The sequence below is a fragment of the Zootoca vivipara genome, chromosome 5, assembly GCF_965207765.1.
Source record: "Zootoca vivipara chromosome 5, rZooViv2.hap1.1, whole genome shotgun sequence".
NCBI lineage: Eukaryota > Metazoa > Chordata > Lepidosauria > Squamata > Lacertidae > Zootoca > Zootoca vivipara.
The window spans coordinates 20,449,083-20,461,125 of NC_142588.1; the positions used below are offsets into that span (position 1 = coordinate 20,449,083).

The window sequence follows — 12,043 nt, forward strand, 5'->3', positions numbered from 1 at the left end:
TTTAGGAGGTAAGAAACCTCTGCACAAAGTGACTATCCTCCACAGATCAACATAAACATTTCACTGCTCTCTCTGTATGTCACTGGTTTCCAGTTAACTGGTGGGTTACATTCTGACCTAAGGTGGGTTGCATTGTGATGTCATACCATTTTTATTACTATGCTTTTAAGACAGAGAGAGGCCAGTATTCCTTTACTTTTCATAGTTGTATAGAGGATGGAATTTCAACTATAGCATTTTTCACTACCTGCCAAAATTTCTTCTTCTATACAACACTGGAGGTAAAAGGTTTTTGTCCTTTGCATCTGGAAGAAAGAAAAAAGATGGACATGTATAATAAAATATTCAACATGTCTCCCCTGTTGCAGATAGAAGACCTGGGTATGAAAAGAAGACTGCTATCAAGAGATATTTCATTTATTTAAAAGACAAATGAAGCAGTCCTGACAACAGTTGTGGGCTTGTTTTGGCTTAGATTGCTCTGACACAGGAACAGTATTCTAACTAAAAAGGACAAAAGGGAAGCTGAATCTTACTCATAGTTCTAATCAGGGCTTTTTTCAGCTGGAACTCACCGGAACCCAGTTCCAGCACCTCTCTGGTAGGTGCCATTGCCATTATAAGAGAACAAGAGAGGCATTCACGGTGAGTTCTGGCACCTCTTTTTAAAGGAAAAAAGCACTGGTTCCAATGCTTTTGCAGGTTCATATAGTCAACTGGTTGAATTGCTCTACAGTAATTAAAAGTGCTATTGATAGGAACCATTTATTTTTAAAACCATTGAACTGAAATTTAGGATTTAAAAGTATTTTTCATGGATACTGGTGTCAAGCATTTTATTCATTCTAATGTAGAGATATTATTTTAAAAATACTATCTAATCAGACCACACAATTCTACTTGTCATGCATCTGATACAACTGTAAATAGAAACCCTAAAATGTGATTGAGTTGAAAGATGAGAAATATCATTGTACTTTCACCTGTTGTTAAACAACATGTTTGGAGGAAGCTAGCAGAAGAGTATTTGCTCAGTTTTGGAATTTCCCCAAAGAGTTCCAAAGTTTTGATTTTGTTAAGCCACCCAAATCACAGGTTGTGTGTACCTTGCCACTTGCCAAGATAGGAGGAAATGGTAGCATATCTGATGGTCTGGGTAATCAGCATTTCAAACATGTTACCTCTCCAAATCACAAAGTCCACTGGGTATGCTCATAGTTTGGGGAGTGCAAAAATGTAACCATACTAAATCAGGTCATCCACTCTCTAATATTGTTAAGTGGAAACTTCCAACATTTCCAATTTTCTTACTATGGCAATAAGTAGAAATCTCTCTGATGAAACCATTATTTCAAACTGGCTTGTTTCAATCAAGCCACAGTTAACATTAACCAGTTTGTCAGCTCAGATGATATGGTAAGCTATGGTTAGGCAAAAGTGAAGAGAAAGTTTCCAAATTCCTCTTAGCCACAGTGCCAGAGGAGGAAAGGGGACCTACTAGCATATGTTGGTTCACATCGTGCTAAATTATGGTTTAGCATGACAACCAAATGCAGCCAATTTTTTTTTTAATAGAAAGCATAGTGTTTTTCCGCCTTACCTTCAAATCACGGGAGCTGGTGAACTTCTTAAGCAGTGAAGTCTGGATTAATTCCCATCGGCTCCCAGCAGTTCTTTCACCATTCTTAAGAAAGAAAATAATATTTAAGATTCAGCTTGGAAAATTATATTCAGGCTACAATTAACATGAAAATAATAGTGAATTGGAATAGAATGACTGCCTACTTGATAACTGTGTCACAATTATGGAGGAAAAGAGGAGAGATCTATTGGCTCAGTTTTAGAATTTACAGGAGTCCATAAACTGAAATTTGATATGGTAGCCAACAATTATTTTTGCTAGTGGGTATACAGTTAAGAACTTAATTCGTTCTGGAGGTTCGTTCTTAACCTGAAACTGTTCTTAACCTGAAGTACCACTTGTGCTGCCACCGCACAATTTCTGTTCTCATCCTGAAGCAAAGTTCTTAACCCGAGGTACTATTTCTGGTTTAGAGGAGTCTGTAACCTGAAGCATCTGTAACCTGAAGTGTCTGTAACCCGAAGTACCACTGTACTATAGATGCACCTCTTAGCACATGCAATGTGTCTTACCCTTTGGCCTGAGCAAATACAGCCTGCTGCTCCTCACACAGAGTTCAGGGTGAAGACTTACAGGGCAGATGGAATACCTCCCCTAAAAGCCTGACTCTCTTAAAGTCTCTTTCCAAAAATTAAGACTGCACTCATCTCTCTAGGAGCTGCACATAATTAAGACTTCCACGTTGCAAAATGTAGCCCTTGTTTCCCGCTCAACTCCAACTCAGCAGCAATTCACGATTAATATCGTCTCACATAGACCTTTCCAACTTTCCTGCCATAGGAAGATTCACAGAATCATAGAGTTGGAAGGGATACCAAGGGTCATCTAGTCCAACCCCCTTTAATGCAGAAATATCTGCTAAAGCATCTGGGACAGATGGCCATCTAACCTCTGCTTAAAATCCTCCAAGGATAGAGAGTCCACAGCCTCCTAAGGGAGACTGTACCACGGTTGAGCAGCTCTTACTGTTCTTCATTCCTTACACACATCCCCCAACATAAAGCTTTATTTATTTCAAGAAACAATACAATATGTTTTCATGGCTAAAACGACAAGTAGTGAATACCATCCTTTTCCCACACACACACAAAAAAGTCCACTCCAGGTTTTTCTGCTGAAGACCCTTTCCTATAACAGGGGTGGCCAACTCCCAAGAGGCTGTGATCTACTTTCTGAATTAAAATCTGGCAGTGATATACCCCCGTTTTTGGGGGGGGGGGTTTCAGCTCAGAGTTGTTGAGCTTTTTTTAGGGAGAAGGAAAGTCCCAGTTTTTTAGGGTTTTGGCTCAAAGTTGTTGAGCTTCTGAGGGGAGAGCCAGTGATCTACTGTGATCTACCACAGACATCAAGTGATCTACCAGTAGATCATGATCTACCTGTTGGACGTGCCTACAATCAACCTTGGAAGAACTATGCTGAAGAGATTGGTGAAAAATGTCTAATTTCATCCCTTCTCCGGGGAAAAGATTGAGGCCAGTTACAAGTGGACTCTGCTACCTGAAGAAGAGCTGAGAGACTGGAGTTCGACTCTGGTAAGGAGAGCTGCAGACATAGGTAAGCACAGAAGCAATAACAAGGACTGAGGAAAATAAAATGCTGCAGCTAGTTCCCATTCAGTCAGTGAATCAGATGACTATGGGAAGATGTGGCAGAATTAGTGATTCAGCACCAGAGGTTGATCCAACGTCATAGTTTAGCTACTAATAGGGAAAATGCCAGCATGTTTAAACAAACAAAAACAAAGGGCTGGGGATATCGGGAATGGAGACTACACACTAATCTATAGCATTATATTATTGGTCACCATGGTATCAATGTTTGCGGACTCTTGAAACGCTTGGCTTTCACACATTTTTTTTGAAAGCTGTACAAGTACACTCAAGTTGGCTCTAAAGTAAGGTAAGGTGACTCTTCCAAATGTCAGGTACAGTATATCAAACAACTCAGTACTCAGCATTTTTTAGTCTTTGTGGACTCTAGAAAAATAAACTGTATACACATCAGAATGACAACAAAGTTCTTCCATACAGCAAAATAGTATGATTATATGGTGTCTTTGTCTTTATGCTTAGTGAAGTCATTTAGCAGCGGATTCAGGAATGACAAAAAGGAAGTACTTCACATGCCACATAACTAATCAAGGACTTCACTATTAACAAAACGTGGAGATTTCCAGTAGCTTAATCAAATTAATGGGGAACCAGTCCACTATATACAGAAGCAAGTTTGCTGAATATCATACACTAGCAACAAAAGGGGAGAATCAATCTCATGTCCTGCTTTTCGGAGGAATCAAACTGGCCACTGATGCAAAGAGAACACTAGATTGACTACACAACCCATAAAAGCAACTCATATGCTTTTGAAATCTTCCACTGCTCTGTCTGTAATGTTCTATGAACCTCTGCAAATCCTTTCTACGCTGTAAAATCAACTGCCGTGAACCTTTGGGATGGGGAGCTATTCTTTTAAAAAATGAAAAGCGTGGTATTACACAAACCAATAATATCACCTCAAATTCTACCATAAGCCCAAGTAGCTAATAAACAGCTTCTAATACTTAGATATAATTATTTGGCTCAAAGTTTGTTCATTTGTTGCCCTGCTGAAATTGATTTTTATAGCCCATGGAAATATATTGGCATGCACCTACCATGTTAACCTTCTTAATACAAGCCACTGTATCGAGAAGTAAGGGTTGTGGCAACTTTATCTTCACTCATAATACAAACACTTTATCAGTGCTAAGCAACTATATTTAAAGGTAGCAGGCAGGAAAATGAGCTGTCATGCTGTCACACAATTATCTGGATTCACACACTAAATGTAGTGCAGTATATTACATGCATTAGAATAGTTATAAAACCTGAACAAATAGTCTAAAACCACAATAATTTATGATTATGAATTTAGAAACCAATCTAAGAAACTTGGTGGAGTTTTTAGCCTGACAAAAGTTTTATCACCCACATTTTTAGCATGCCTCACCTCATCTTCTACAGGATATAAATTTTGTTCTGAACAAGGCATCTTAACATGCTTATTGTCCCACAAATCCTTATAATGTGTTGGGAAAGGTTTAGGCACTTCTCCTTCCTTCAAAAGATCTACCTGCAACAGAGAAAATATGTAAGGAGCACTGTATGAAATCTTACAAAAAGGAAGAAATTACCTGTGATCTTATCTGCAAGTACAATGCACATTAAAACTTAAAATATAAATACATATCCAAAAATACACAGGCAATAATGTCCAGTCTGTGCAGTATACAAGAATTTGCATTACACCGAAATAAACATATTCAATACTCTACAAAAATACAGTGGTACCTTCGTTCTTGAACTTAATCCATTCCAGGAGTCCATTCTACTCCCGAAACCATTTGAAATTCAAAGCACGACTACCGATTGGCTGCAGGAGCTTCCTGCACTCAAGTGGAAGCTGCATTGGACATCCAGTTCCGAAAAATGTTCGCAAACTGTAACAATTACATCTGGGTTTGCGGCATTCGGGAGCCAATTTGTTTGACATCTAAGCCGTTAGAGAACCAAGGTACCACTGTAGGTAGTTCTAACTTAGACTGCAAAGCTATGCAGAGCTACTTAACAAACTGCTCTCCCTCTAGAAGAGCAAAGAGGCAATTTTGAGCTAAGTTACAGGCAGAAACATGTTTTAGCTGCCTGCCCTCCACACTTCTGTAATCTCACTCATCCCTTCCTGAAGTGGTCATCCTTTTAAAACAAAAAATGGCAACAGGGCATGAATATTTACACCTGTGTGAAACAGGTAGTTAGCCCCTAAATGCTGCTCTTCTGAATTCTAGGGTCTACTGTTCTCAAGGCATGGCGATCTAAAGACCTCCACAACCTGCTGAATCAATACTTAATCCAGACTTTATGTAGAGAACAATAACTGTCTGGCTTTAATTTACAAAGGGAAGTTTTGTTGGTAAAGCAACTTGGATTTTCATACTCTGATTGTCACTGTATGATTGGCAGATGGCCTCAAATGTGGCAGACGAGTCCCACACATTGGCATTCTTCTCATCTCTTCAATTGGTGTCCCAAACCATTTTTTATTAGTTGGAAGTGAAGGAGGAGTATATTTAGCAATCTTCCTTCCTGGTCGAGGCGGCTTTAATTCACATTGTTCATTCCTGCCATTAAAATGAAAGTTAAATTATCATATTAAGCATGCCTTTTTGCTGAACAGAGATCAAACATATGTGTTTTTTTCTAGATGTCTTACTAACATTCAAAACCAGTAATGCAGTATGTTTGCATCATGTAAACTAGCCTGATGCTTTTTATCTAACGGAAATTATTTCATTCTCTCCAAAATATAAACAGAGGAACTATTATTACACACTGGGGACTAAATATAATATTCTCAGAGGCACTTATACTCACCCCCTCCATAAATATCCTTGTATTTTGGAGGGAGGGGAAGCAAAATTTGCACTGCAACATACACACACACACATACACACAAGGCTGAGCATATGAACATGCATATCATTCAGTAATGGGTCATTTGGTAATATATTTCTTTTTGTCACGTGACATGCAGCTCACAATTGTTCTTTCACCTTTCTTGAAAAGTACTGTTTTTGAGGTGATATCAAGTAATAAAAAGAGCTATGATGTTTAATCTATGATGACTATTTCACACATTCAAGTCATCACTTGAAGTTCTTTTTAAGAAACTTAGTGTTGAGTGGTGGGTAAGGGGATTTGCTGTACACTCAAAATGCTCACCTGCTGTCCTAAAACAATGGACACATGATAAGTGAGCATATTCAGTTAATATTGGGAGAAGTTTGCAGGATAGACAAGATTTATTCATTTATGAAAATAATTTATATACCACTCTTCAGCAGGTAGCTCCCAAAGCAGCTAGCAATTTCACACACACACACAACCCATCATGAAACAAATTAGCTCAGTTGGTTAAAGCATGGTGCTGATAATGCCAAGTTTGTATGTTCAATCCCCATATTGACAGGCTGCATATTCTTGCATTGCAGGGAGTTTGACTAGATAATCCTCAGGGTCCCTTCCAACTCTATGTTTATTAACAATAATAGAATACCAACAGTAGAGCAATAAAAACCAGCAAAAGGGCAAAACATTCCTTTCATGCGGAAATAGACAACTTTAGATTCCCTAGTCACAAGCAATTTAGAGCTTTAAACATAAGCACTGACACTTTCACATGCATCAAAATGAAACTGTTTAGGACCTGTTGAGATAGTATGATCCCTGTGATCCAGTGGTGGGAAAACTCCAGATTACAGGTCTAATTAGGCATTGCAGGAGCCCTAGTTTGGCCTGTGGAGCCATTTTCTTCAAGTCCTACACCTGTCCTACACCTGACATCCTATAAGACAGATGCAAGGCAGAAGAGGATATGACTCGCTGCCATAAGTGGGATTTGCAGGCACCACCAATCAGCAGATTGGTGATGAATGCAAAACCCTGTACCTTTGCCTATATGGTTTGATTTCAAACTGCACAAGCAAAGGAAAACATTCCACCTGATAACGTTGCTTCTGGTGATTGTCAGGTGGGTGGCCCCTTGCACTTGTCAAAATGACCCAAGGTGGGTGGAAGTCTGGATGATCCAATTCACCACCTCTGCTACAGCTGGTTCCATTTAGGCTCACAACTGTATTTTAAACAAACTGAAGTTTCTGATCAATCTTCAAAGGCATCCCACGAAGGAGGCCTTAAGGTAGTCTAACCTGGAAGTTACCAGAGCAAAGTTATACCTGTCCAGTAGGAGTTGTAGTTGCTGCACAAGCCTTAGCTTACTCAATAGCTCATGTTAAAGTAACACTGAATTAGACATGTTCTTATGTCTGTTTTCATAGATGTAAAGTTTTACCATATACTGTAGACATGAATGAAATTCTAACTACAGTGCTACTTGAGTGCAATAGTATGGAAAGAAGAAGGGGAGACAGATTACCTTTTCTCATCTGTCCTGGGAACCCTCATGAAATGGGAAGTAATTTTAGAGTCCTTCCTCCCACAATGCTTGGCACCTTTGCATTCTGATGACACAGCTAATGATATACCAGGCGATTCAGTGGGCGTTTCACCCTGTTTGACTTGATTATCCATCCCTTCCAAGTGGAGATTAAATCGAGCACCTTCACCTCTCCGGGATTGTGACTTTCTTGAATCCAAGTCAGCATCCGCCTTTCGAAACCGTGAGGATTTGTTTGGTGCTTTTGGCACATCAATGTCTTCTCGGTCCTCAAGAAGTGGACTGGTTTCTTCATCAGCCTCTGAGCCCTGACAACTGTTTTTGGAATTATCTACATCCATTGGTGAGTCAGGTTCACTCTCTTTCTCAAAAGAAGGAGATTCCCCCCAGCATCCTTGATCTCTTTTTTGAGTGCCATACAAATCAGGTGAGCAAGCATCACAGCCTGCATCTGAAAGTGGGCTCTCAGGCACTACATCCACCTCCTCTGACTCAACAGCTATGCAAGTTACATGCTCAGAGTTGTAGTTCTTAAACGGCTGCAAATTTTGCAAAGTCGCTTGCCTTTCTGGATCACAGTCCTTTGATGGCTGTTTTATATTTGCTACCTTCACAGGGCTGCCTGATGAAAGTTTCCTATGAGTACAGTTTTCCTGATTTTCGTTGCAACCCCGATGGGCCTGACTGCCAGTTTTATGTGTTTGATTAGCATTAGCATTTTTCAACTGGTCTCCAGCTTGGATTCCTTTCAAAGACTCTGCTTCTGAAAGCTGATCCCTACCTAGCTGCTCAGCTTCCCAATTACGCAGGGCGGCAGTCTGAGGCAAGGCCACAAGCTTGGTATTCATTTCCACAGGTAATCTGGGACACCCCTGCTGAAGAACATCCTCAGCATTTTTCACTTCATGTTCAAAAACATTGTCTTGTTTTACAAATGTCATTTTGGGCTCTGCTTCTGTGCTGCAAGTTTTGTTTTGTGAGCTGTAAAAAGAAAAATAACACAAATACAAATAAAATGTTTATCTTCCCACAAATTAACGCTATATTAACACTTCACTATTTTAATAAGGTTGTCGCAATTCTTTGGGTCCAAGGCCATTTTCTTCAGTAGTGGCCACACCACCTACTTTAAGGTAGCAAGCATTCCCCATGCCCAGGGCCCATCGGCTCAACACACCCAGTTAAATTTCACCAGCCATCAGGGGCAGAGCTCAAAAGAGCAAGTTCATGCATTGGTAACCTCAAGACTTGATAATGCAATGCATTCAATGTGGGGCTACCCTTGCGCCTGGTCCAGAACCTGCAGCTGGAGCAAAATGCAGCAGATAATAATAATAATAATAATAATAATAATAATAATAATAATACATTATTTATACTCTTCCCAACTGGCTGGGTTTCCCCAGCCACTTTGGGCGGCTCCCAACAGAATTAATGATAATAATAATGATGATGATGATAAAAAGCGATAAAACATCAGACATTAAAAGCTTCCTTAAATAGGGCTGTCTTCAGATGTTTTCTAAAAGTCAGTTTATTTCCTTGAAATCTGATGGGAGGATGTTCCACAGGGTGGATGCCACTACTAAGGCGGCCCTCTGCCTGGTTCCCTGTAACCTCACTTCTTGCGGTGAGGGAACCGCCAGAAGGCCCTCGGAGCTGGACCTCTGTGTCTGAGCTGAACGATGGGGGTGGAGACGCAGTAAGTGTAGAATGAAAAGAAGTACCAGGCATATTTTGATTATGAGTCCTTTTCTCTCCTTTTGTTACATTCTGGATAAATAAATTACCCGTGTTCTGTTTTTACCTTTTTGACTCCACTGTCTTGGGTCCTTTATTCTCCATCCAAGAGGTAATCCTCCTTTGTTTGTAAACTAGAGGAGGGAAAGAAGAAACACAGTACAATATATTGCAACAACCAGCTTCCTATTTTAAAACCATAAGAGATACAATATTATATTTTATAATTGTCTTGGCATCTGAATTTTCTACAAACGCCAAACTTGTTTCATGGTGCTTTAGCTAACTCTGGTCAGTGAGGCATGCTCAAAAGGCAGCTGCAGCCAATCATAGCTTCCTGACAAGCATATCTGTATGATATGATAACAATAGGTTATATGAGTAATCAAATTACTAATACCACTAGTTATTTAATAAAAATGTGTACTCCTAGAAATGGCATTTCTTGGGTGATCTCTTCTCCAATTCTGTTCATGCTTTAATCCATGAAGGTAAAGCAAATTCAAAACTGTTAAATCACATGCTTTTTCAGGTTATTACTAAACTGAAAGTTGGATGAATTTATATGTACAATCAAATAGTTTGTACTATTTGAATTATTCAAAAATAAAATTGTCCAGAATTGATACAATGAAAGACAGAAGACCAGTGCAATTGAAACAATGCCTTGAGAAACTGTTGTGCTAAGAAAAGCTAAAAAGAGCACTGCAAACAGAGAGATTTCTTCAGTAACAGAAGCTCCAATTCTGCTTCAAAAGGAAGCTCCACTCAAAATCCCTCGGACTCGCACCTTACACACCCAAGTGTGTATAATTTCTGACACCTTCACTACACTGTATGGATTCTATGAAATATGTATGCTCTTGCCTATGAAAGCTCATGGCATAATAACTGGGTTAGTTTTTCAAGTGTCACAAGACACTTATGCCACTGTATACCAACAATGTATCCTTTCTCAGGCTGAGAATTTTTATTCACAACTTTGAGTTTTACCAAGCAACTTTCTTTGTACTACATAGTTCCCATCTTTCATCAATATCGATTGATCAAATAATAATTACAGTATCTTAATACATTCTGGCCTTCCTAAGCACACGTTACCAGGGCCTCAAAAACTAATCTGAGATGCTAAAACAATCAAATTCAGAAGCATACTCTTCGTTCCAAATACTCATAAGAGTTGCAGAACAACATTATACAGAACTGTGATGCCAATAAATTGACTAGTCAAATACTGTTGTCAGTTAACTATTGTCAAATGAACACCAAAGCCAAGAATGCTCTTATATGGCTTCCCTTTTCATTGCAGCATGTTCTGTAAAGCAGAAGTGACCACTCTTCTTAGATGGAGCCACTATCTTGTCAAACTATTACATTATAAAAGCAGGACAATGATTTTCAGTTTTTAAAGGTAATGTGATAAAAGCACCAGAACTTGTTTTAAATTACTGCAAGCGACTATGCCGAATCTGTCTACTTTACAGCCCAATCCTACACACATTGAGTAAGAAACGAGTATCACTTTATTCAGTGGGCCCATTTCCATCAATTGGTAGAGCACAAGACTCTTAAATCCCAGGCCTGTGGGTTCCGGCAGGGGGGTGGGCTAGATGGCCCCTGGGTTCTCTTCCAAGTTGCAGCGCGTCTCGTGGACCACAGCCTTAAACCCAAGCGTGATCCTGACATAAACAGCTTGGAAGGGCCGCAACCTTTCTCCCAAGCAGAGTACAGGGATCAAGGCTGGCACTGTAAACCCAAAAGCTCTTGGCTTCTGGGTGGAGCATTAAGGAAAAGGTGGCACTGGAACCCCACACAACTGATGCGCAGGAAATGGAAATGCACACACCCCTCCCCCTCCCAGCAAACCAGATGAGAAAAGCAAGTGACTAAGGATGGCCTTTTTTTCCTTCTTTTTGTAGAGAAAGGATCCCCAGGGCGACGCGAACCTTTGTTCCCCACTGTGACTGCGGGGCTGGCTTTGCTGCTGCTGGACCTTTGCTCCCTGCTGAAGGGAAGAGGCGGCTGCCACTGGGTCACTTTCCTCTTCCAGGAATGGGGCTGCGCTTCTTCTTCCGAGCTGCTGCTGCTGGTGGTGGTGGTGGTGCCAACGGCAGAGGGGGCGAGCGGGGGGTCCGACCTGATCCTTTTCCTGGGGGCGTCAGACCCCGCACTCATGCTTGGGGGAGCAGCACCCGCCCTCCGACCCTTCTCCACTCGCCTCACACGCCCCGGTGGAAGGGGGGGACGACGACGACGACGACAGGGTCACCACCGGCGGGAAAGCGGGCCCGGGGGCGGCGAAGGGGCTCCGTGAGGGGGAAAGACGACGGGGAAAGTTCCCTTCCACATTCTCCCGGCTGAGGGGAGCGAGGCGGGTACCCGCACGCACGCTCGCCCTCCCAGCCGTTGTGAGGGCTCCCCACCGCTTCTCTCCGTCAACCCCCAACGAACCCCCTTCTCTCGGACACGCGCCCCAAGCTCAGGGACCAGCCTTCGTCGACGGCCCTCCCTCGATGCCCGTCGCTTCCCGTTTCCCGGCCGAGCCGGAAAGCAAGAAAGCGCCGCCGCCGTAAAGCGGAACAAGAAGACGCAAACGAAGCAGCCTCGCGCGCCGGCGTCGCGGCGTCGTTTTACGGCCGCCGTGGCGTCGTTTTACGGCAGCCGCGGCCT

The 12,043-nt window shown here is 41.5% G+C and overlaps 1 protein-coding gene across 1 annotated transcript in view; it reads right to left on the reverse strand.

The window, feature by feature from the left end:
- PARG (poly(ADP-ribose) glycohydrolase) overlaps nt 1-11,971 on the reverse strand; it is a 67,329-nt gene extending 55,358 nt beyond the window's left edge. The window contains exons 1-6 of the mRNA XM_035137508.3: nt 11,320-11,971; nt 9,441-9,507; nt 7,613-8,614; nt 5,615-5,798; nt 4,631-4,753; nt 1,601-1,684 (exon numbers count right to left, since the gene is read on the reverse strand). Coding sequence (XP_034993399.3) covers nt 1,601-1,684; nt 4,631-4,753; nt 5,615-5,798; nt 7,613-8,614; nt 9,441-9,507; nt 11,320-11,548 — 1,689 coding nt within the window. The 5' untranslated portion in view covers nt 11,549-11,971. The remainder of the gene's footprint in view (nt 1-1,600; nt 1,685-4,630; nt 4,754-5,614; nt 5,799-7,612; nt 8,615-9,440; nt 9,508-11,319) is intronic.
- Between the last annotated feature and the right edge of the window lie 72 nt (nt 11,972-12,043).